The sequence below is a fragment of the Peromyscus eremicus genome, chromosome 13, assembly GCF_949786415.1.
Source record: "Peromyscus eremicus chromosome 13, PerEre_H2_v1, whole genome shotgun sequence".
NCBI classification, from domain to species: Eukaryota; Metazoa; Chordata; class Mammalia; order Rodentia; family Cricetidae; genus Peromyscus; species Peromyscus eremicus.
The window spans coordinates 29,364,623-29,387,272 of NC_081429.1; the positions used below are offsets into that span (position 1 = coordinate 29,364,623).

Genomic DNA, 22,650 nt, shown 5'->3' on the forward strand with positions numbered 1-22,650 from the left:
CGACAAGGAACCATTTTTGTTGTGGGCAAAGCGTTCCTTCCCCTTGTTAAACGGTTCAAGTGCTTAGATTGGCTTCCTGTTAGGGGATTTGTAGACATCGCGCGCGTTTGCAAGGTAAACTAGTAGCCTGTTTTAAAGAGCCGTCTGAATAAAAATTCATATGGTGCGAGGCCCGAGAATATGCATATATATATATAATATTGGGAGTAATTCTTCAGCACTCTAATTTTGATTTTTCCTAAAACCTACAAATTTAAGAATCCGAGAAAAAAGGGGAAGAAATTGGGTTTGAAGATAACAGCTGTCAGAAATCTGTTTCAAGGCTAATCGCCCAATTTCTGGAAGAACAAGGCTGGAAAGCAAGAACCGGGGTCGCTCACAGACGAATAAACTGGAAGCCAAATCAGGAAATATGACGATTTTCATAAACAACCTAGCTACCTTATCCACTGTTTCTCATCCTTGGAGTCAACCAACCAGGGTTGAAAAAAATTTTGTCTTTCAATCCGTTCATATCATAGCTGAGCCGGGTGAAGCACTCTAGAAATCCCTGTACTGGGGACTTGGGAGGTAGAAGCTAGTGGATCAGGAGTTCGGGGCCAGCATCACCTATGTAGTGGGTAGGAGGCCTGTGACATCATCTATATCAAACATACACACGCTTTACCTTGTGTTATTGCCTACTAATAGAGTGTAACATATCCATATTGTTTTAAATATATGTAATCTAGAGACAATTTCAAGTCTTTGTGGGTGTGTGTGTAGGGTACCTGCAAGCACTAAGCCATTTCTATATAAGAGACTTAAATGTAACATAGATTTGGATATGAGCTGTGGTTCTGGAATAAATCTCTCATTTCCTTGTGCAAGGAAAGAGTATTTACTCAAGTGATGTAGTCTTGAATCTAAAGATATTCCAAAGCCAATCTTTGGCTCATCGCTATAATCACAACACTTAGGAGCCAGAGTTAAGAGGACGGGGGAAGTTCCAGGCTTACCAGTGCTACAAAATGTACCCTGTTCTCAAAATAACAACAGAAAACCCAAACAAGCAAAACCTCAGATGATACCCCGGAAATGCTATTACCCTTCAAAATAGTTTGGCAAGCTTTCTGAATTGCATTCTTGCATCCTTCCTAATATTGGTGTAGGAGAAGTAAAATTTCCCTTTACTCTCTTAAGGTCTCAGTGGGGCCCCAATTAAATTGACATGAAATAGTAGGTGAATAGGAGAGAAGCATACAACTTTTATTTAGTAATTTTTGCTTGTATGTTGGAGGATAGAAAAATGAAGACCCAAAGAAACACTTGGGATCCAAAATTTACTTATTTATGTTATTATTATTATTATTATTATTATTATTATTATTATTGTTTGTTTTTGTTTTTGTAGACAGGGTTTCTCTGTGTAGCTTTGCGCCTGTCCTGGAACTCACTCTGTAGCCCAGGCTGGCCTCAAACTCATAGAGATCTGCCTGCCTCTGCCTCTTGAGTGCTGGGATTAAAGGTGTGTGCCACTATCACCCAGCTGGGATCAAAATTTATATCAGAAGCTGACCGTTGTAGCAATTTGTAAAAAATGTGAGATGACAGAGGGATTTGGGCCAGGCATTTGGATAAGGGATTAGGAAGATGAGAGTTGGTCTAACTAGAATGTTTTTGGTTTGTGTGTTTTCCTCGCTTTGTCTTCATAACTGTGGCTATAAGAACAACATCTCCCTGGTACAAGTAAGTTACCTTTTATTTGCAAGTTTTATTTTACAATTTTTAAGTGCCTTTCTCTCAAAATAATCTTTATTCCAAAGTGGCCTATTGTGGGTTCTGTGTCCTACTTTACAGTGACAAATCATCCCTTTTTTTTTTTTTTGTATAGATTAAGTAATATTATTCTGTAATTCCAAGTCAGTGCCTTTAGGGAAAGTAGGGATTAAGCTGGGTAGATCATATGCAATTAAGGTCTTTAAAAGTGAGGGTCCTACTGTTTCCATTAGGCCTTATGCTTCTCAAATGTTGTCGATTGATTTTTTTTTTGTCCCTAGATCCTTCTTTTCAAAGAAAAAAAGTCTTTTGAAATAACTTTATTTAAAAAAAATAAATAAAGATCTGCCGGGCAGCGGTGGCACATACCTTTCATTCCAGCACTCGGGAGGCACAGCCAGGCAGAGCTCTGTGAGTTCAAGGCCAGCCTGGTTTACAGAGTAAGATCCAAAAGGCACCAAAACTACACAGAGAAACCCTGTCTCGAGAAACCTAAATACATACATACATAAATAAATAATAAATAATAAAAATCCACAATCTACTTATCAAACCCAAGTCTTCTCCTGTAACCCTGATTTATCATTTACCTTCTAGCATCATCTGAGTCAATTAAAACAAGACAGTGTTTCACAGACTGTCAGAGTACCTAACAGTGTAGTACAGTCTTCAAAAAACTGGGGGAGTTGGGGGGGGGGGCAGGGAGGAAGTCGTTTTCTCCTATTCCTGTGGAAAGATTCTTTACTGTTGTAGATTCACGCTGGGTCTTCCTTGTCTTCTCTCATTGTTGTGGGCCTTTCTGTTTATGACTTAATCTGCCATTGGCTTTTTCTAGAGCCTCATAGTATAGACGTCCAAATAATCTCATCCATTTAGTTTTATCCTGATAGATAACTTCTAGCCATGACTACTTATGTTTCCCATTAGTACTCAAATCTTAATAGGGTTTCATATCCACAAATATTTCCTTTTGTCATTTCAGACAGACTTTCTTCAGTTACTGTTTTTCAGTTATGGCAAGATTATTTTTTTAGGCATCAAGATTCAAAATACCATGGTTATCATTTACTGTCTTAATTTGATGGTTATTTTGAGTGAGAATGAATATTAAACAGTAGCAGCTTTGATATTCTTCTTAACTTCAAAGTTGCCTATTGTTTTTACAGTGACTATTATTTCTATAAACCAAAATAAATTTATTTCCATAAAAAACCAAAGACCTGATACAGTTGTTCTTTCAATTTTATTTTGACAAAACAATAGAACTTTAGTTATATCCACAGAAATATTAGTACATTGTAATATATCATAATTTTGTCAAGATATAACAACATAAAATATTCAGTATATTTTAAATAAATTTAACTTGGTTATAGAGAAAATGTTAAATTAAGTGTAGTGGTAGTAAGTTACATTTGAAATATAGAAAACTTTGTAAAAATTAGCAATAAAACTCAAATTTAAACATTTTTAATACTTTTATAAATAAATAATGTTTAGCTTGCAAAAACAAGCAGTTGACAAGTTGGTTGGTTTAGCACACTGAAATTCCGAAGTTGAAGCACCAATTTTAAAACAAACATTTTGTTAATCAAGTTAAACATTGCTTATTTATTTTTATTTATGTGGCTGTGTCTGTGCGAGTGAATGCTACCTAGGTGTGGGTGTCTCTGGAGGCCGGTTGGATCTCTGAGCTGGAGTTACAGGCAGCTACGACGTAAGCTACGTGACCTGGGTGTTGGGAAGTGTACTCTGGTCCTCAGCAAAGCAGCCAGCATCCTTAATCACAGAGCCTTTTCTCCAGCCACATATGAAGTTCAGTTATAACTTTATAATGTATTTGTAAACATCCGGGAAGTAATATGCATGGGCTGTATTTTAATGCTCACACTTGGAAGTGTGACTGAGTAACTGTTGATAATGGATTCATTGGGATTTAAGTGTTCAGTATCACCAGTCTTTCCCCAGAAGTTAAATACTGGTAAGAGCACAAGAGGGGGAAAACAAAAGGCCTAGGGGGCAAATGAAGGGCAGCCATTGGACATCAGCACCAGTCTGGTGGTCAAACAGATTACCCTGAAAGTCACCTGGGAATTTTTAAAAGAGGCAATGGTGAAAGGACTGTGGCCAGTTTCTTGGGTGTTTGCCTGGAGAGTAGCGTGCACCAGAGTCAGGGGGAAAACTTCTAAAACAAAATGCAGACAGAAAAATTGTGGTGATTTGGGGGGCCGGCCTGAGCTCGCATCAAAACGAAACACAGAGTTCTGGTTTCCAACTACAGTTTCTAATTTTGCAGGTTTAGAATATTATGGAATTGGCATATTATGGCATTTATAACAAGCACCTGGCTGCTGCTGCTGCTGCTGCTGCTGCTGCTGCTGCTGCTACTACTACTGAGATGTTGCATGTCTTAGTTCAGGTATAAAAATGTCCTGGCAGCAGTCATGGGAGTGGCGAGGAATGTCAACCCTTGTCTGTATTCTTGGGTCACATTTTCCAATACAGAGTAGTTGAGATACAGCACCAGCCTGAACGGAAATATCAGCACCATCAATTCCACCTCAGTGGATCAAGAAATGTAAGCGTTGCCTCATAATGCCTGTCCTCTAAGAGTCATCAAGTAGTGCCACAGCTATTGGATTTGTAAAAAAATTTCTGTTTTCTTAATATTTTTCAAATTTTGGCTTTAAAAGTTATGAACTTTGCCTGGGCATAGATCTTATTTTTTAAAATTTTTAAAGTCTTGCATACATTAGTATGTGGCTGTGTGTGTGTGTGTGTGTGTGTGTGTGTGTGTGTGTGTGTGTAGGGGAGGTCTTGCATGTGTGAGAGTCTTTACACAAGGAATATGTTGCCTTCTCTGAGATTAGATCAGAAGCAAGGCTCTCTCACTACCTCCCACCCTCACCCCCAGCACAGTATATTGGACATAGCTTGGTACTAAAGAAAATACTTGTTAGCCTGAATTAGGTAAACTTGGGAATGTATCAATATACTTAAAAGCAAGTTTTAAGACATATAGCAGCTGTGTACAGTAAGGTTTTCACCCAGTGGTCTTTCTCCACATGGTTGGTGAGAATATATAACATAAAAACGTGTGTGTGTGTGTGTGTGTGTGTGTGTGTGTGTGTGTGTGTGTGATGTTTTCCAAAGAAAAGTTAGAAAAGTAACAAAGGAACAAATCTGTAAAACCATGTTATAAACTATTTCGATCAAAGAAAAATGTTTGGAGTCTGAAAAACCGCGAGTGCCTCTCATTCTTTCCTGGGTTATTGAACTACTGGTGAAATTCTTTAAGGTTGGTATTTATAGGAATGGGGATAAAGTGCACACCTAGTAAGTAGTGTCCTTGTTACTTGTGAGTACATTGAAAAACAATGAAGAGAAATGTTTCCATGTATGTGTATAACATCCTAGTAAAAATTAATCTCCTAAGAGTAAACGTTTTACCCTCTTGCAATCTATTGACATAGTAAAATCAGCTCAGTGAACAAGCACATAGACATCATCAACAAAACAGAAAATAAAACAATACTTTATATCCAAGCCTGTTATGATTCCCTTGAGGAGGTTTCCTTTGGTCCTAGCTTTGGGCATATTTAAATGAGTCCTGAAATATCTTGAGCCTCATTAATCCTGTGTTCTTGGGCCCTGTACCACTCACTCAACAGGTCTGACTATCCAGGTCTTGTCATCATGTGCCCCCATCTCCTTCTCTAGCTGAAGTCTAAGGGCTCAGGAAGGAGGTGGAAAGAAACCAAACGCCTTAGGTCAAGAGTGGGAGACAAGGAACACGTTGTACATCACTGGACCAAATCTCTCTTAGCTTGTAGTTCAAGTTCCACACAGGCATCATTTAGTCAGCGCTTTGGGTGCAAGCGGAATGCGATTTCAGTGATGTTTTGTGGAAAGCTGTTGCCTTCCCACAGGGAACTTTGAAACCACACAGATTTAGAGACCCACAGCACAGACTGACTTGAGTGAAATGCTTTCTGGTGTGGTGAAACTTGGCACTACCAAATCTTCATCGAACAACACTGTAAGGTTAGAGAAAAAAAGACCTAAAGAAATGCTTGTACTGAGTCACGACTTGGTTATTTAGGAAGGAAACAAAGTGGTTCTATTTTCTTTGATTTCTTCAGTGTCTTTTCTTCATGCACACCTGGCAGCGGCTTATGACTTTTTCTAAATCTCCAGCTTTCACAGTTGATGGAATAGGTTTTCTGAAATAAACACAAATGAAAGAACTCACTGATTTGTCGATAAAAGGAAATGCCTAATTTGCTTTGAGTTTTGTTATTTTATTTTATTATTTGTTATTATGTTATTTTTCTTAGTTTTTTTTATTTCTTCCCTTTTAAATACTCATGAGCCTTTTAATACATTACTTTAAGATTAGCTAGTGTTTTTTGCTGTGGAATAATCCTTTCCTACATTATGAATATGTATTGCTCTCATGGGTTAATAAAAAGATGATAGACCAGGAAGTTAGGCAGGAAAGCCAAACTGAGAATGATGGGAAGAAGGAGGTCAGAGTCACGATAGCCACCAGCCAGCCAGCCACCTAACAAGCTGGATGTGTAAAAAATGAGGTAACAAGCCATGAGCCATGTGTCAAAGCATTAATAGAAATATGGGTTAATTTAAGTGTAAGAGCTAGCTAGTAACAAGCCTGAGCTATCAGATAAGCATTTATAAGTAATATTAAGCCTCTGAGTGATTATTTGGTACTAGGCGGTAGGGACAGAAAATGTCTGTTTATAGTTTTTATTCAGTAATTTACTATAAATCCATATATGTGTTAAATATGTGTATATATTGTTCTTTACTGACACAGTGAGAAATAGAGCCCATTTGTTGAGTTCAAAATACCTCTAACCTGCAAGTATGAAGATAGATAGGATTTTATGGGCTGGGATGAGAGAGTTAATGTAAGCACATCCATATGCAGGTAAAAATAAAAAAAGCAGCTATAGGCAGCCTTTGAACAGTTCTACAGTCGAGTCATCAGATTAAGGCTGACATTGCATAGTTACCTGAACATTCTTTCTGGGTTTAATGAAGCCAGCCAGAAACTATAGGAGTTGGAGTAGTAATTACAGGTTCCCCGTCCATGGCATTCTATAAACGGACTGGCTCGGAATTCCTCCAGGCAGGAGCCGGGTGATGCCAGTGCTTGCCCAGCACCCTCAGAGCCTGCGCTTGTGAACTATGACAACAAAAAGATCTCAATGTAAAGCATTATCCACTGGAGTTCACATGCAAGTTTTCCACATTTTTTCAGGTGGGTAGGGAGCAGCAATATAAAGCACCAGGAATGGAAAACCAAACCAAACCAAACCACTAGACAGAAATTTCTTCTGTTTTGTCCAGATTTGCTAACACTCTGGGCATCTGAGGAAGAGATACTGTCATCCAAAGACAAGTGAGAGCTGTGAGCTCTCTTACCTTATCTTTCGATACACGTGTCAGCACTTAGATCCATGGCTACTATTGTTTTCTTATTTTGCCTATTGTCTGTCTTTACCACTGGGATAGACGCTCCATGAGAAGAGCATGGTCCCTGCTATCTTTACTGCCCGGACCAGTTGGGGCTCATGATGGGCGTTCAATATAGTTTTTTAATTAATGACTGATTGAGTGGACAGCTGTGAGTGAAGAAGGGGGAATGATATGTAATAACAAGGCTATGCAGAATGTGAATAGTGACAATACACAGCCCTTAGCACTGTAGGTGGTCGGTCCATATCCTGAGTTCAGCACTAACATCAGGGCTTTTCTTAAGAAGCTCCTCCCCATTCTCAGCTTCTTAGGAGCATCAGAGGGGCATGGTACAAGGCACATTTTGTCACCTCATAATCATGATACCTTAAGAAAACAGCTCCATTTTTATTTATGAATCCACAAATGCTAAAAAGTATTCCTCTGGTTATCATAAGCATTACAGACAATGTAGGTAAAGAAACTATCACAAAAAATTGAAAAAAAAATAGGCATTCCACTTCCGTTACAGAGTAGCTACTTCTCACTTGAATGCTACAGTTAGGGGTTTGTGGAGAATCTCCTGAGAGATATCTATTTAAGAATTGTAAATTACATTTATTCATTTGTTTGTTTTGGGGTGTGTGTGTGTGTGTGTGTGTGTGTGTGTGTGTGTGTACACGCATGCCACCGCAAATGTATAGAGGTCAGAGGACAATTTGGGGAAGCTGATTCTCTTCCCACCTTGTGGGTCTTAGGGACTCAGGTCACCAGCCTTGGTGGCAGTGCCTTTACCCCCGAGGCATCTTGCTGGCCCTTATTTTTCAGCACTCCACTACTTATCAACAGCACCAAAGTTGTCACTCTTCCGGTGTTAATGTTTTTATTTATTGAGACTGGGTTTTTTTTTTTTGTAGCCCAAGCTGGCCTCAAACTTGATGTGTAGCCAAGGATGACCTTGAACTCTCAATCCCCCTGCCCCTACCTCCAGAATGCTGGGATTCCTCAGTTCTATGTACTACTGAGGAATGGATCCCAGGACTTTGTGCATGCAAGGTAAACACTACCATCTGAGTTGGTCCCCAGCCCCAAAGTTGCTCTTTAAGTGTGTTTTCAGATTGTCGAGCATCTACGGCGTGTTACACACATTAGCAGATAGGAGCCCACATTTTCTCAGCACGGTACAAGGTTCTACAGGGAATAATTATTACTTCAAATGTGCTAAGGTTTTTTTTTTTTTCCTTACCATAACGAAGGAAAAACCTTTCCAGAGAGAAACCCAGCCACGGGGACATGGAGGGATAGCAGTAGTCTGGCTGTGAACAGATATGGCCATCGCAGGACCTTCACACACGGTACATCTGTAGAATGAAACCGATAATATGACAGCCACTTTCTACCCTTCCGTTCTTAACAAGTTAAGCGATCCACTTGGTCCTTTTACGAAATGAAGGGATTGAGTTTTCACCTGCTAATATAGGGTTCGAGAGCTCTGCCAGTAACTGGAGCCATGTCCATTGGCATCAGCGCTGGTGTTGACAGCCAGTATGAATAATCATTCCGTGATGCAAAATTACACACATTATTGATGTTACAGAATAAGAATGGCATTGTGGTGAATCGCTGCAGGCAGCTGCCCAGAGTGCCTAATAAAACATGAAGCTGAGTGTCACTTCCAGTAAATTAAAGTTATTTTGAGTATCATTATTTAGACACAGGTTAATTATCACATAGCCAGTGACAGAACTGGATTAAAAAAAAAGACAAAGAGAAACAATAGAAAAAAATTATTTGCAAAATGTGGTATTGTAAAGCTTTAGGAATGATGAAAGTCAGAGCCCCACACAGGTAAACAAACCCTCCCCTATCAAGAATGCTTCCTGCAGCTTTTTCTAACCGGCTTGGATAGAACTTGGGGCCTGATGTTCAGTTGGGACAATGTCTCTGCATCAAGTATTTCCAGGTATTCATAATAGCTAACAACCAGAGGAAGCTTTCGAAAAGATTAACTTGAGGATTAAACAAAAGACAGACGGTTGAGGCGAAAATTGTTGGCATTGGCCAACCTAGCTGGGCTCCTTCTAGCAGTTTATACATCAGGATGAAAATTAAACCTCGGGCCACAATTGTTCTCTCAAACGCACCAGAAGAAGCTAACATTGTTTACAGTGACCTTCAGAGGAAGCTCCCGTCTAATAAATATTTTACAATCTTCATCATAAAGTGACTGGGAACTAGAACCTTACCAAGGTCTTGTCCATGCGCACGTTCGTTGCCTTGTACAAAAAGAAGAGAAAACCCGCTGTAGAGTGCCTGTGTTCCTTCGGGACAGGAAGGAGCGGCTGTGGTTTGACTGTGTCGGGTGAAGACAAACCCTTGCGTTCTTGTCCCAGAGGCAGGTGTTCCCCTGTCTCCAGGTTTTCCCTTTAAGCCTGGCAATCCGTTCAGTCCAGGTGGTCCTTTGAAAAACAAATTATACATGTCGCATCATGACCAGACTCTCAAACTTGTTTTCCGAAGCACTACTTTAAATGAGTCTATGTGGCTGGTAAGCCTCAAATATGAAAAGGAATCTTAGGGAAGGATGGGCTATAACATGGCTAGGGTGGTTTAATTATCAAGAGGGGTAAGAACCACTGAGGAGATTAGTAAGACATACCTGGGTGTGTCTGTGGAGGAGTTTTTAGAGATGATTAAATCATGAGGGGTCTGGCCTAATGAATGGACTGATTCCTTGGTGGGTTCACAGATGATGGCTTTATTGGGAGTTGGGGAGAGGTAGGAAGTGGGGGTTTGTTCTTGGATACTGTATCTTGCCCTGGCCTCTTCCATCCAGCTTTCCCTGCTCCCCCTCTTCCATGCAGTGCACGATGCTCTTCCACCACACGACATCCAAGCATAGAGCCAAACAACCATGGACTGACCCCTCTGAATCCAAGTGCCAAAATAAATCCCTCCTCTACATTCCTTATATCCTTATAACTGATACAATGGAAAAATAATATTAAATATTAGCCAGTCTATCACAGGATGCATCTTGTCACAGATACTTGCAGGCATCTTGAGGTTTTTGAGATCAGGTCTTTTTTGATCTTTGAACTCCCTTGGGATGTCTGGCATAGTGTCCTGCATTTGATTTGGTAATCCTCACGGACATTTTGTACAAATGAATGAATGGCTTGCCTTACAATGTGTGTGTATGGGGAGCATAGAATCAAATAAAATACCTACAACTTGTAAAGCTGTCAAGTAGATAATAAACATTAAGATTTGGTAAATCCAGAAAACAATTACGTAAAACTTTGCAAGTTCTTCCTAGAGGTGCAAACTTTAAGAAAGATTTTGATCCATTAGCAAGGCAAAACAGACTTTTTTCCCTGCTGTCACAAGGGTTCTTTGTTTATCTGTAAGAGTTGCAAACCCGGGCTGGAGAGATGGCTGAGCCATTAGGAGCACTGGCTGTTATCCAGAGGTCCTGAGTTCAATTCCCAGCACCCACATCATGGCTCATAACCATCCGTAATGAGATCTGGGTCCCGCTTCTGGCCTGCAGGCATACATGCAAACAGAACACTGTATATGTAATAAATAAATCAATTAAAAAAAAAAGGAGTTGCAAACCAAGTGCTATTTATGCTTTGCCTCTTCTCTGCAGTTGGAGGAGCCTGATTCGCTTCTGTTACTCTCTAAATGATACCGGGTGAGTTATCCATTCTCCCCTTCTTCCTGTCCCTCCCTCCCTTCCTTGGGGTTTTCACAAGTCCACCATGGCCTTGGCTTTACTGCACAGGAAGCAGACTCATTCTTTATGTTCCTTGCCCTCTGCTCTTATTCACAGGGGGCTATAATTAGCTCTGTTAGGGTTTGAATCTGAAGTGAGGCTGAGAGGCTTGTGGTTTGAATACCCAGCCCTTCCTTGGCTTGCCCCACTGTTTTAAAGGCTGTGGATCCTTAGGAGGTGGGGTCTGACTGGTAGAAGTAGTTACTTGGGTTGGCCTCTCCAGATTTTACTTGCTAGTAATTCCTGTTTTCTCTGCTTGCTGACCCAGCCAGAGGTGAGAGCTGCTTTTGTTGTCACAGGGTGTTCTCACCACTGTGCCTGTCCTATTGGTGACAAGTCTTTCCTCCCTTAAGTTGTTTCTTTTGAGGATGTTTATCACAGTGATACAAAAGTAACTAATATGGACCTTAAGCAGAAGATACATTCCAGTGTCTCCATGGTAACCGTAAAATGATTAGCTGTGCAGGGCAGAAACTGGAGGTAAGATTTCATGCTCGTGCCATCTTTAATCCCAGCACTCACGAGGCGCATCTCTTCAAGTTTGAGGCCAGCCTGGTTTACAAAGTGAGTTCCAGGACAGCCAGAACTACACACAGAGAAACTCTGTCTCACCCTGCCCCTCCAAAAAGATTCATGTTCATGTGCACTATACAAGACTATGCTGCATCTCTACAGATCTAAACTTGAATCCTTGTATCATTCCAATGAGGTCTCTACAACATTTAACCACTCGTTAATCAATTTCCAGCACATTTTGATTTGTAGTATCCTATGCGTCTATTGCATTTAACTACTCACTAATCAATTCCCAACACAATTTGATTTGTAGTATTCAGTGCTTGCTGTCACCTCATTATAAAATCCAGCTTTGGTAATTAAGGTGTATAAATTAATAGAACCATTTACAAAAACACAGTATGAATGGAATCAAATGGGTGGATGTCCTCTAATGTAGATTCCCAGCAACACTAGGTCAAATAACCCTGTTCTGCCATCTGATTTGTTCTCTCTGTTCAGCTGCATCACTTCCTCTTCCTACATAGCTCCATCACTTACTGTCTGTCTATACAGACCTCCAGACCTCCATGGTTAACTAGTTTTGGCTCTGTTTCCAGTGTGGCCTTGAACACACAGAGATCCTGCCTGCCAAGTGATAGGATTAAAGGCGTGTGCTAACATTGCATGACTTCTTTGTTTACTTATAACGGCTATTCCCATTTCTCTGATCTCCAGGCAACTTTATTTATTAAATCACAAATAAAATATCACCACATTTCTTCCTTTTTTGGTCTGATAAAAAATAAAAAATAAAAAAGTTATAACTAATATAAGAAAAATTATGTACAATAAGTACAATAACTATATACAATATATACAACAATAAATACATCAACAATGTCTAGTCCATTTGCATTGATGGGTGATGTCATTTTGTATGTGTGAATATGTGTTGCTCTGATTGGTTGATAAATAAAGCTGTTTGGCCAATGGTGAGGCAGAATAAAGTTAGGTGGGACATTCTAACTAGAGAGAGAGGAAGGAGAAAGACAGAGAACAGAGGAGACACTACTAGCTGCTGCCAGGAGAAGCAAGATGTAAAGATACTGGTAAACCATGAGCCACGTGGCAAAGTATAGATTTATAGAAATGGGTTCATTTAAGATATAAGAGCTAGCTAGCAAGAAGCTTGAGCCATAGGCCATCCAGTTCATAATTGATATAAGCCTCTGTGTGCTTATTAGGGTCTGAGCGGCTGTGGACTGGGCGGGACACAGGAAAACTTCTGGCTACAGTTCCTTTTCTCCCCTGCAAATAATACATCAAATGCTGTACTTCTTAACTAGCTTGCCTGGCATAAGACATAGCTTGTGCAAGACTTCCCAATCCCAAACTTTCCTATCTTCTTATCTTCTGATCTCCTGGCCCTCCCACTTAGGACCCTGTCACTGAAGAGCCACCCCTGCTGGTCCAGGTCGTAATACTCCTATAAGAAATTATTAGTCAATGTAACACCTGTAGGTAATTAAAGAACAATTCGCCTTTCTGAGAATAGGATACTAACTAGTACCTCATCAGCTCTATTTGTCCTTAGCCAAAGATTTATGCCTTGGCTAAAAATGGAAAGAACATCTGCCCAGGGCAAAATGGACAGTGTATTCCAGTCATTAATGACTCTTTCATCTTCCAAATGAACAGATGGCATCCTGCCTTTCTTCTGATCTGAACAATAGTACTAACCGAAAGACCCAGAATATTCACTCTTTCTTGCACTCACATGTATACCTGAGTCCCCTCTAAACACTGAGACAATACTGCTTCAGCAAGGGAGGCAAGCTGGGCTTTTACCTTGTTGGCCTTTAGAGCCTTGGTTGCCCTTTTCACCAGCTGGCCCTGGAGATCCTGGTTTTCCATCCTTGCCTGGTTTACCTTTTGGTCCACAGGACCCTAGGCAAAAAGAGAGCTGTATTACATGTCATCACATTAGAATAAAAGGTCAGGCTGCCACCCACCCAAGGACTTCTGCAGTATTGCCAGCCAAGTTTGACATCCCAGGAGGCCTTTAGTCTTGAGCAAACTGGCATGTTTGTTCACTAACGTCCCCAGAAGGCCTTAAGAAACCATAATATATGAAAGTGTATGCTGTTTTGTTTCATTTTATTCCAGAATTCTCAATGCCCATGAAGTGATCAAACCATTAAGTAATACCTTTCTTATCTCTCATGTGATTCAGACAAACTTAAGAGAACCAGAGTCCTATTTAGAACTATTCCAGTATGCTAAGACTATGTGAGAGGTTAGGTTCAATTTCCAAATATCAGTATTCTGGAAAGACTTGGAAGTCATTTTTTCTTTAATACTTGGCTGTACACATTGTTAGACGAGTCCACATGTGCAGAACTTGGGTGTAGTTAGGCATTCATTTAAGAATTAAACCCAGATGCTGGTGTTTGCCAGAGGAGCTAGGTGTAATACCTTTCTCCTAATAAAAACAAAACACAGCATTTTAAGGTCTATTTTTTTTCCTACTTGGTACTATGTCCAGATGTTACAAGAGTCTTACAGGGTTTACAAGGGTCTAAACTCTTTTTTCCTGCTGGTCAAGGGTAAATGAGCCCAGTCCTAAACTGACTGTACAAAATGTTGCAGCATTTAGTGTTTTCTGTGAAGTTCTCTCATCTGCATCCAAAATGCTTTCCAGATTTTCTTTGTTCAGCCTTTGCTAAGGATGCAGGTCCATGGTGCTAGTCTCACACCTGGGTTTCCAGGTGGTCCCAGTGGCCCAGGATCTCCTTTCATTCCTGGCTGTCCAGGTGGACCAGGCGGCCCTGGGCTTCCTGGAAGGGAGATGATCTTAAGTGTGCCAGGTTTTCCACGTGCACCTATGGACATAAACACAATGAGAAGATGACTTCATGAAACAACCCTTTCTTTATAGAGAAGAATAATAGAGAAATAGATATATTTACCAGGTGGTCCTTTTGGCCCAACTGGTCCTGGATGTCCAATTGATCCAGGAAATCCTTGATTACCCTTCTCTCCTAAGGAGGAGGAAGAGGTAGAAAGAAACAGAGAAAAAAAACCTTTCATTTTAATATTCACAGGGAAGTGTTCCTGAGTTCACTTTTTGAGTTTGGGAACCAATGAACTATTTGGGGTAAGTTAAAAGGTCCTGTTGAACCCCTGCTAATACCTCTTGATGAGCTCTCACATTTAGTTTTCTCAATGACCTAATTTCTATTTTGTTTCCCCAGCTGTATAGATAGCCCAGAGTTCATTATGTCAGGAATTCTCCTATAAATTTATTTATGTAGCAAAGTGGTTAACATTTCACTTCTATTCATAATTTTTGGTACAGATGATAAAAGGTTACCAAGAAACAGCCATTGATTTGGAGAAATACTCCTTCAAAGAGTATTAAAAGTGCACAGACATGACTGGGCATGTTGCCTTTAATCCCAGCACTCAGGAGGCTGGGGCAGGTGGATCAGGAGTTTGAAGCTAGCCTGGTCGACATAGCAAGTTCCAGGACAGCCAGTACTACACAGAGAGACCCTGTCTCAAAACAACAACAACAAATTACATAGACATTACATCTAATTACTTAAGATACTTTAATGTTAAATACGATATCAATAGGTGAAATATAGTAAGGTTGGGTTTAGTGGTGCAGGTCTTTAATCCCAGCACTTGGGAGACAGAAGCAGGAGGATTGCAAATTCAAGGCTGTCTCAAAAAAAAAGCAAAACAGAGAAAAAAAATAGAACAAAATAATTACTGCTCCAAAAGTTAACTGATGACTCCTTTAGAAATTACCCACCCACTCTGAGAACCAGAAAAGTATGAATGTTTACTTATGACTATGGGAAGCATCCTAAATATTTTTTTTTTCCAAATGAAGAAGTGGAATCTCATAGTAGATCCAAACCAAGGGTTTGATTCTGAAATCTGTTTGTGTCCTGTGGGAGATACCACAGGAATTGGTTGTAAGAATCTCCTCGTTGCTTATTTCTAAATATTTAACAGCATTCAAAGATGCTCTTCTTCAGTGGAGCCTTTCTATGCTTTCCACACTGTCCACTGTTTTGTTCTGAGACTTGGGAAGATGGTGCCATTAACTTTGCCCAGGAAGGCTTGCCTGCATTCACTCAACCCACATCCAGAGAGATGCCTCACAATCAGTCATAAAGATTGATCCTTAGCTAACTGCTCCCTAAAAGTCTGGAGTCTGAGCCAGGTGGTGGTGGCTCACGCCTTTAATCCCAGCACTCGGGAGGCAGAGCCAGGCGGATCTCTGTGAGTTCGAGGCCAGCCTGGGCTACCAAGTGAGTCCCAGGAAAGGCGCAAAGCTACACAGAGAAACCCTGCCTCGAAAATAAAAAAAAAAAAAAAAAAAAAAGTCTGGAGTCTGAAGAAACTGTAAGAAGATTTTTTTTAAAGCCCACTTGGTCTTCCCTTAGACAGAGAAACAGTTTTCCCTCATGGAAACTTGGCCTTGTTCATGTTGGATACAATTGTTATTTAGTATCTCTACAGACTGTGATAAGAGATCCCTGCTCTTATGAAACTCATACCAGGTGACTGAACAGTTAAACAATGAAGCTAATAAAAAAAACATTGCTCCCACCCCCATCTCCAGACAGAATCTCACTGCATAGCTCTGGAAGGCCTGGAATTCACAAAGCAGAGCAGGCTAGCCTTGAACTTCTAGTGATCCTGTTGCCACTGCCTCCCAAGTGCTAAAATTACAAGCATGCTCTACTACACCTGGCACATCACAGTACATTTAATATTAAGAATATAATGGCTTGGATTTCAGTTTTAGAGCCCTTGTCCAGCATGGGCTCAGTCTCTATAACTGCACATAAATAAATCCCATAAAATACAAATGCATAAATCTGAGCATAAAAATCCACTTTGCCCACACTAATGGTCTGGTGGCTGTTGTTTTAGATGTTTTCAGCTTTCCAAATTATGAAATTAAATGCAGATAGCCAAAACTTAAAAATAATACTGTGAGTATTGATGTAGTATGCCAGTCCTCATCCCAATACATTTTAAAACTCCCAAAGGTAATACTTTCAATTGTCTCTAGTTTTCCTATAGTTTCTATTTTTATGCTGTAGCTTTTATCTCAATCTCATGGGTTCAGATGCTAGTGGAGTGCTCACATTGAAATCCTGTTTGTAGGTCCTCACCCCGAGGTCCCATTTATACTGCTCCTCACTGTCTCAGGTGGCCATGGGTGTTCATCAAACATGATGTGCAGTTTTACAAATGTGATCTGACTAGCAGTTACTGTATTTGTACATAAGAGCAATGGTGTCAAAATAGTACCTTTTATGCCCGGAAATCCAGGGAATCCCGGATCACCTCTGAGACCTGGAAGACCTGGGGTACCTGGTGGTCCCTATATTTTGATTATAGGGCAAGAGCAGAACCACGAAGTTTTAAAAACACAGTACTCATGACAGATCATTTTTTAAGCAAAAGATAGAACTTTATATTGCATAAGAACAAAGTGAAATTACCCGTCAGTTTAGTATTCTGCCTACCTATAGCTCTTATACTCCCTAGAGCTCTTTAAAACAACACACACACACACACACACACACACACACACACACACACACACGCATGCATGTACACACACATGCACATAGAGCAAACCTGCCATCTAATGTTAGTGTACACTGTTTTAGCTTTGAAGGTATTGAAATGGGGCTGTATTTCAGGTCCTGTAATTTTATTAAAGACCAGTAGAGCTGTTGTTGAACCCAAGCGTCATTCTGCTAAGCTGGCAGAGTTCTAAATGACTCCTAATGAGGGTGGTGAGAGAACTACACTGTCCAGAGATGGGACTGGAAGGGGGATGCTATTGAAAACAAAGAGCCAAGAATCATGGAAAAGGTGCTGAGAATAACAAAGGTTTCCTTAGAGTGAGCTGCCCCCGGAGGAAAAAGGCAGTCGTCCAGTCGCTGGCACGGGGTGGTATGAGGTTAAAAGAAGAGAGAGAGGAAAGGGAGCCATCTGATCAGGGGCTTTGGCTTCTGGCAACCCCCTGTTCTCTTTAGTGGAAGGCAGCTAAGGAGAGTCAGGTACCAGCTTCAGTCCTCAGGTGGAAAGGAAGATGTTTATTGCAGAGAGTTCTTAAGAGGGCCAGTCAGGACGTCCCTCAAGCAGAATCATCTTTCCGTTGGAAATGACCATGAGAACACCCAAAGAACTGAGACAAGTCCTGTCCACAGACTGCACTTTCTATCTGTCAGTGTCCCTGGAAGAACTTTAGATGTGATCATCAGCTTAATAATGAGAACTTTCAAAGCATCAGAGAGTACATGAGTAACATCTAGAGATTGGATGGAGGAGGATAATATCTCAAAAAGTAGATTCCAGAAATGAAATGGCAAAAGAGATTAAAAGAGTTTAACATGACTCCTAATAATAGTTCACGCCACTGAACCCCCACATTCACCCCTAGTGAGGGTATTAGAGGTGGGATGGTGGGTTGGGTCATAGAGATTCTGTATTTTCATGTGTTCTCTCCACCATGTCTTTGATCACAGCGGTTGGGCAATCAAGATAGGTTTTAAGCTTAGTGAATGACCAAAATAGGCAAGTTATTTAAAGGGTTAATTCCAACTAGTAAAGGCACTTGACACACACTCTTGAATGAAGAAGTGATGTACTGATTCTTTAAGGTTTAATTTTAAAGTGTGTGTGTGTGTGTGTGTGTGTGTGTGTGTGTGTGTGTGTGTGTGTGAGAGAGAGAGAGAGAGAGAGAGAGAGAGAGAGAGAGAGAGAAAGAGAGAGAGAGAGAGAGAGAGAGAACACAGGTGTTGCCAGAAACCAGAAGTGTTGGTTAACTTGCAGCTGGAGTTATAGGTGTGTAGTGGTTTGAATAGGAATGGCCCCCATAAGACTCATGTGTTTGAATGCTTGGCCCATAGGGAGTGGCACTATTAGGAGGTGTGACTTTTTGGAGTAGGTATGGCCTTGGTGGAGGAAGTGTGGAGGTGGGCTTTGAGGTCTCATATGTGCTCAAGCTAGGCCTAGTGGGTCAGTCCCCTGCTGCCTCTGGGTCAAGATGTAGAACTCTCAGCTCCTTGTCCAGCACCATGTCTACCAGCATGCCACCATGCTTCTAACCACGAGGATAATGATCTAAACCTCTGAAACTGTAAGCCAGCCCCAATTAAATATTTTCCTTTATAAGAGTTGCCATGGTCATGGTCTCTCTTCACAGCAACAAAACACAACTAAGACAAAGTGGTTATGAGCTGTCTGATGTGGGTACTGGGAACTGAACCCAGGTCCCCTGGGAGAACAGCAGGTGCTCTTAACTACTGAGCCATCTCTCCAGCTGTAATGTGTTGCTTCTTAGTATAGTAAATGAGAGCTTCGTCACCTGACCTCTTTCAAAACCTCTGGTCTCATCTGGATGAGTTCTCATTCAACCTCAGCCTCCAGTTGGACCCCTCACACACACAGTGTCTTTAGGCATTTCAGCCTTCATCCTTGCTTTTCTTGTTCTCCTGGATAACTGGTGTGTATCTTTTCAGACCCAGGCCCTGAGCACATTCCACAGAAGAAATTAGGTGTTCCTCCTCTATTTCTTCAGCCCTCTACCTGTCCTCATAGCACACAATGTGAAAATGCCACGTCTTAGTACCTTAGACCACAGTGACTGGTTACAGGGCAGACACTCCATAATGAGTATTGAACCACACTCATCTATTCAATACCTCTTTCCAAGAGATCGAGGAAAACAGAGGTGGGTGTACTGAATGAGCCACTAAGAGAATTCAGGAGAGGTGGTAGAGGTTGAGGGAGAGACTCAGAAACGGGAGGTCTTGGGCTGGGAGCCCGGGAGTCTGCCTACAAGAACAGGATGGCATCCTTTGAGGTAAATGTCAAAGTTCTGCACTTACATCTCAAACACCAACAGAGCAAAGCTAGACAGGGAAAATATGGAAGAAACACTAAGATAGGAGAAACTTAAAGTAATAGAATCAGTGTTATAAAGGATTTACTAATAAATTTGCTTAGGAGACATTAATCACATAAAGTAGAATTTAGCTGAGGGAGTGCTGCCTCCAAACTACCACAAAGATAAGTAGCTAACAAGGTCTGCTAGAGATAAGCAAGATGTATGGTGCTTAGGATGTAAATGTTCACCAGGATTGAGCAGCCTTCAGGCTTATCACCAAAGAACATGCCTCTAACAGGATGCTCAAGGGGGTAGCATGGGGTTGCAAGCAGTGTTAAGTCCTGGCCTGCCATAAAGTCCCTGGTTCCCTTCTTGAGAAAAGCATAATTCTGCCTTGGCCAAGATGAACCTGAGTAGCAACTGTTTGGAAATAAGTACAACATCGGTGTGCTTAAAATAATTCTAGCAATAGCTTTGTTGTGGAGATCTCCCATTTGCCTAACTGTCCAGATTTATAGTCTCTGTTTAAATTGTTCAAAGTGTAACCTGGAGCTGTGACCTAAGGAGTTTGGTTTTTTTTTCAGGGGTGGGGGACTAGATGATAGCTTATGTGAAATTCATAAGCCTAAGGTGTATGTAAATTAATATCTATTGGAGGCAAACTTCTCATGGGCATTAGCGAGAGCTGAACATGTGCTACTAAAATGCCTTTCCTTTATTAATTTCTAAGTGTGTGGAGTGATTTCTCACTGGGAAGGCAGATTATTTCTACAACATTGTAGAATTTTATGAAGAAAAGTCTTGTGAGCCCAGCTGATTCTAAGCTCAGTGTGTCATTATCAGTGTGGCCATGAGTCAGCTGAGCGGCCCACAGGGATCTTAGGTTGAAGTCCTAAAATGGTAATGTTCAGGCCAGTGAGATACTTTTCCCTCCCTTAGCCACTCACTGGGGGACTTAGCTCTTATTTCTGCAAATTTTTCTACTGCTGGCTTCATTTTCAAGAAACATACTCTTGAACTGGGATATATTCAGGGGAGAGGTAAGGCTGATGAACAATGAAACTGAATCTTCCAGAACCAGGTAGAAAATAATAGGAAGAAATAGAAATTACATTCAAACATTGGTGATATGTGGTGGGGAGAGAATGGACATATTTACAGGATAGCAAAGGTCGTTTTGAAAGCATATTAATAGAGGGCAAGAATGACTGTCATTTGGGGACAATTGTCATCTACTAGGTGTTTAGTTTTTTTCCCCCACTGGAATAGCTTGGAGTTTACATAAGCAAGTGTCAGAGGTTTATGCCCCATAGATACATTGGTTAAAAGCCTTGTAAAGATGAAACCTTTGCAGCGTTTAAGATTCTTTGATTTCTTGGGCTCTGTGGGACCTTGGATGCATCACATCATTGTATCAGTAGTTACTACATGCTGCATTCAGGTGCGGCCAATTATGCACACTAGTTAGTTCACCAGAGTTCATTGGACAGTTCATGAATAGTGAGCAGTTGTGACCAGTATTGATATATACACTATAACTGCAGTATAGCAACAGTAAGTCAGAAGTGTATTAATAACATTACACACTCACCGGGTGACCTGGTGGGCCCATGTCGCCTACAGCTCCAGGTAGACCTTTGGGGCCAGGTAGGCCCATAAATCCTTTGTCACCTTTTATGCCTTTTACGATAAGTCCTGGAGGTCCAGGGGGCCCTGGCTTCCCTGGATTCACAAAGAGTCCATCAGAGTTGCCAGTAAGGGGTCCTGGAGAGCTCTGTCATGGATTCTTTCAAATGAAATACAAGCCCCATGCCTTGTTATTGCCTCAAACACCCTTTCCTTCACTGCTATGAGGCGAAGCTGTGGTGAAGATGGAGTAAGAGCATGCTAGGGAAGCGTCGGGGGAAGGAGGAAGGAACCACATCTTCCCAACAGTCTGTGGGGAAGCATCCAGCCTGATGCATAGTACATGCTCAACAACAGAGGTCTCTGTCTTTAGGAGACTTAACTGAATCTACTAATCTTTTGCCCAGGCCACTGTCCCTCAACACCACCGCCAACTCACTGCATGTGAGAGTCAGGGATATGCGAAGGATGAAGAAAACAGAGAGCAAAAGGAGAAGCCATGAGGTAATGTGAGCAAGAACACCTCTGTTGTCAAATGTGACTTTCATTCCAACGTGTGACAGGAAACTCTATACCTGGACTTCCTCTTGGGCCAGGAAGACCTCTGTTTCCTTTTGGGCCAGGGACAATTGCCCCAGGTAGACCTGGTGGTCCTGGGAGCCCACTCATGCCTGGGGGTCCTCGAGGTCCAACATCTCCCATGGACCCCTTCCTGCCAGGAAGGCCAGGCAAGCCCGGAGCTCCCTTGTCTCCTTTGATACCTGCAAAGAAGAAAGCTCAGTTGGTTTATAGTTTGTGGTTAGCTTCAGTAATGGAGGCACTTTATTTGAAGATGTTAACATTCGTAATTTATTTTCTTTTTTTTTTTAAAAAAAGAGGCTGAAGAAAAAAAAAACATAGATCTTCCTCGGACTAGGTCTGGATCTAGGCAAAATCACTACACTATTACAAATCTCTGTTGTGGTGCGTGTGCTCCTGTGTCTTATTTTATGAAAAATGCTCTCTCAGTGAACTTAGACATCATCGATTTGGCTGGAGTAGCTGACTCAAATTCCAGGGATCTGCGTGTCTCATCCTCCCTCAGTGCTGATATTACAGATACTGCACACTTCATATTGACTGAGCTGTCTCCCAGCTCTTTCTTTGTTTTATTTTAAAAGTAAAAATGTATCTGCCATAGCTCAGTTCTTAAAAAAAAACCTAAAAAACAAACAAACAAAAAAATCTAACATATAGACAAAAGGCATGATATAAGATCTAAAGTGTCATGCAGATGTAAGCCACAGGTATTATTTGGCGACCTTTACAGTGACATTATTTATTTACAGATAATCAAATAGAGCAGAGAAAAGCTAAACTTCAGGGTAGTGATGTGTGCTTTGAATTGTTGCCCTTGTAGACACAGAGGAAGGTACAATCCTGCTCAGTCTCCTGGCTAAATCTTTCCCATGGCTGTGACACTGTCTAGGAGGGATAAACATGACAAGAGGTATGAAAGAAGACCCCAGAAAGGTCACAGCTTTAGTACCATGTATTATTTGTCATCTCAGAAAACCTTCAAGAAATTGTGCTTTGA

At 41.1% G+C, this 22,650-nt stretch overlaps 1 protein-coding gene and 1 long non-coding RNA gene across 3 annotated transcripts in view; one reads left to right on the top strand and one right to left on the bottom strand.

Annotated features, from left to right (window-relative positions):
* On the top strand, window positions 1-22,584 carry LOC131923370 (uncharacterized). 2 transcript variants are annotated; one of them, XR_009382587.1, is made up of 3 exons: window positions 1-114; window positions 21,482-21,578; window positions 22,474-22,584. It is a non-coding gene; the product is annotated as an uncharacterized LOC131923370 (long non-coding RNA). The 2 variants fall into 2 exon arrangements; XR_009382588.1 differs by lacking the exon at window positions 1-114 and adding an exon at window positions 10,892-10,939.
* Window positions 3,134-22,650, bottom strand: part of Col4a3 (collagen type IV alpha 3 chain) — a 131,264-nt gene continuing 111,747 nt past the window's right edge. Inside the window, exons 42-52 of the mRNA XM_059278362.1 lie at window positions 21,650-21,835; window positions 21,040-21,170; window positions 16,856-16,928; window positions 14,488-14,559; window positions 14,275-14,400; window positions 13,367-13,465; window positions 9,486-9,698; window positions 8,708-8,885; window positions 8,486-8,600; window positions 6,795-6,967; window positions 3,134-5,981 (exon numbers count right to left, since the gene is read on the bottom strand). Of these exons, the coding sequence (XP_059134345.1) occupies window positions 5,897-5,981; window positions 6,795-6,967; window positions 8,486-8,600; window positions 8,708-8,885; window positions 9,486-9,698; window positions 13,367-13,465; window positions 14,275-14,400; window positions 14,488-14,559; window positions 16,856-16,928; window positions 21,040-21,170; window positions 21,650-21,835 (1,451 nt within the window). The 3' untranslated portion in view covers window positions 3,134-5,896. The remainder of the gene's footprint in view (window positions 5,982-6,794; window positions 6,968-8,485; window positions 8,601-8,707; window positions 8,886-9,485; window positions 9,699-13,366; window positions 13,466-14,274; window positions 14,401-14,487; window positions 14,560-16,855; window positions 16,929-21,039; window positions 21,171-21,649; window positions 21,836-22,650) is intronic.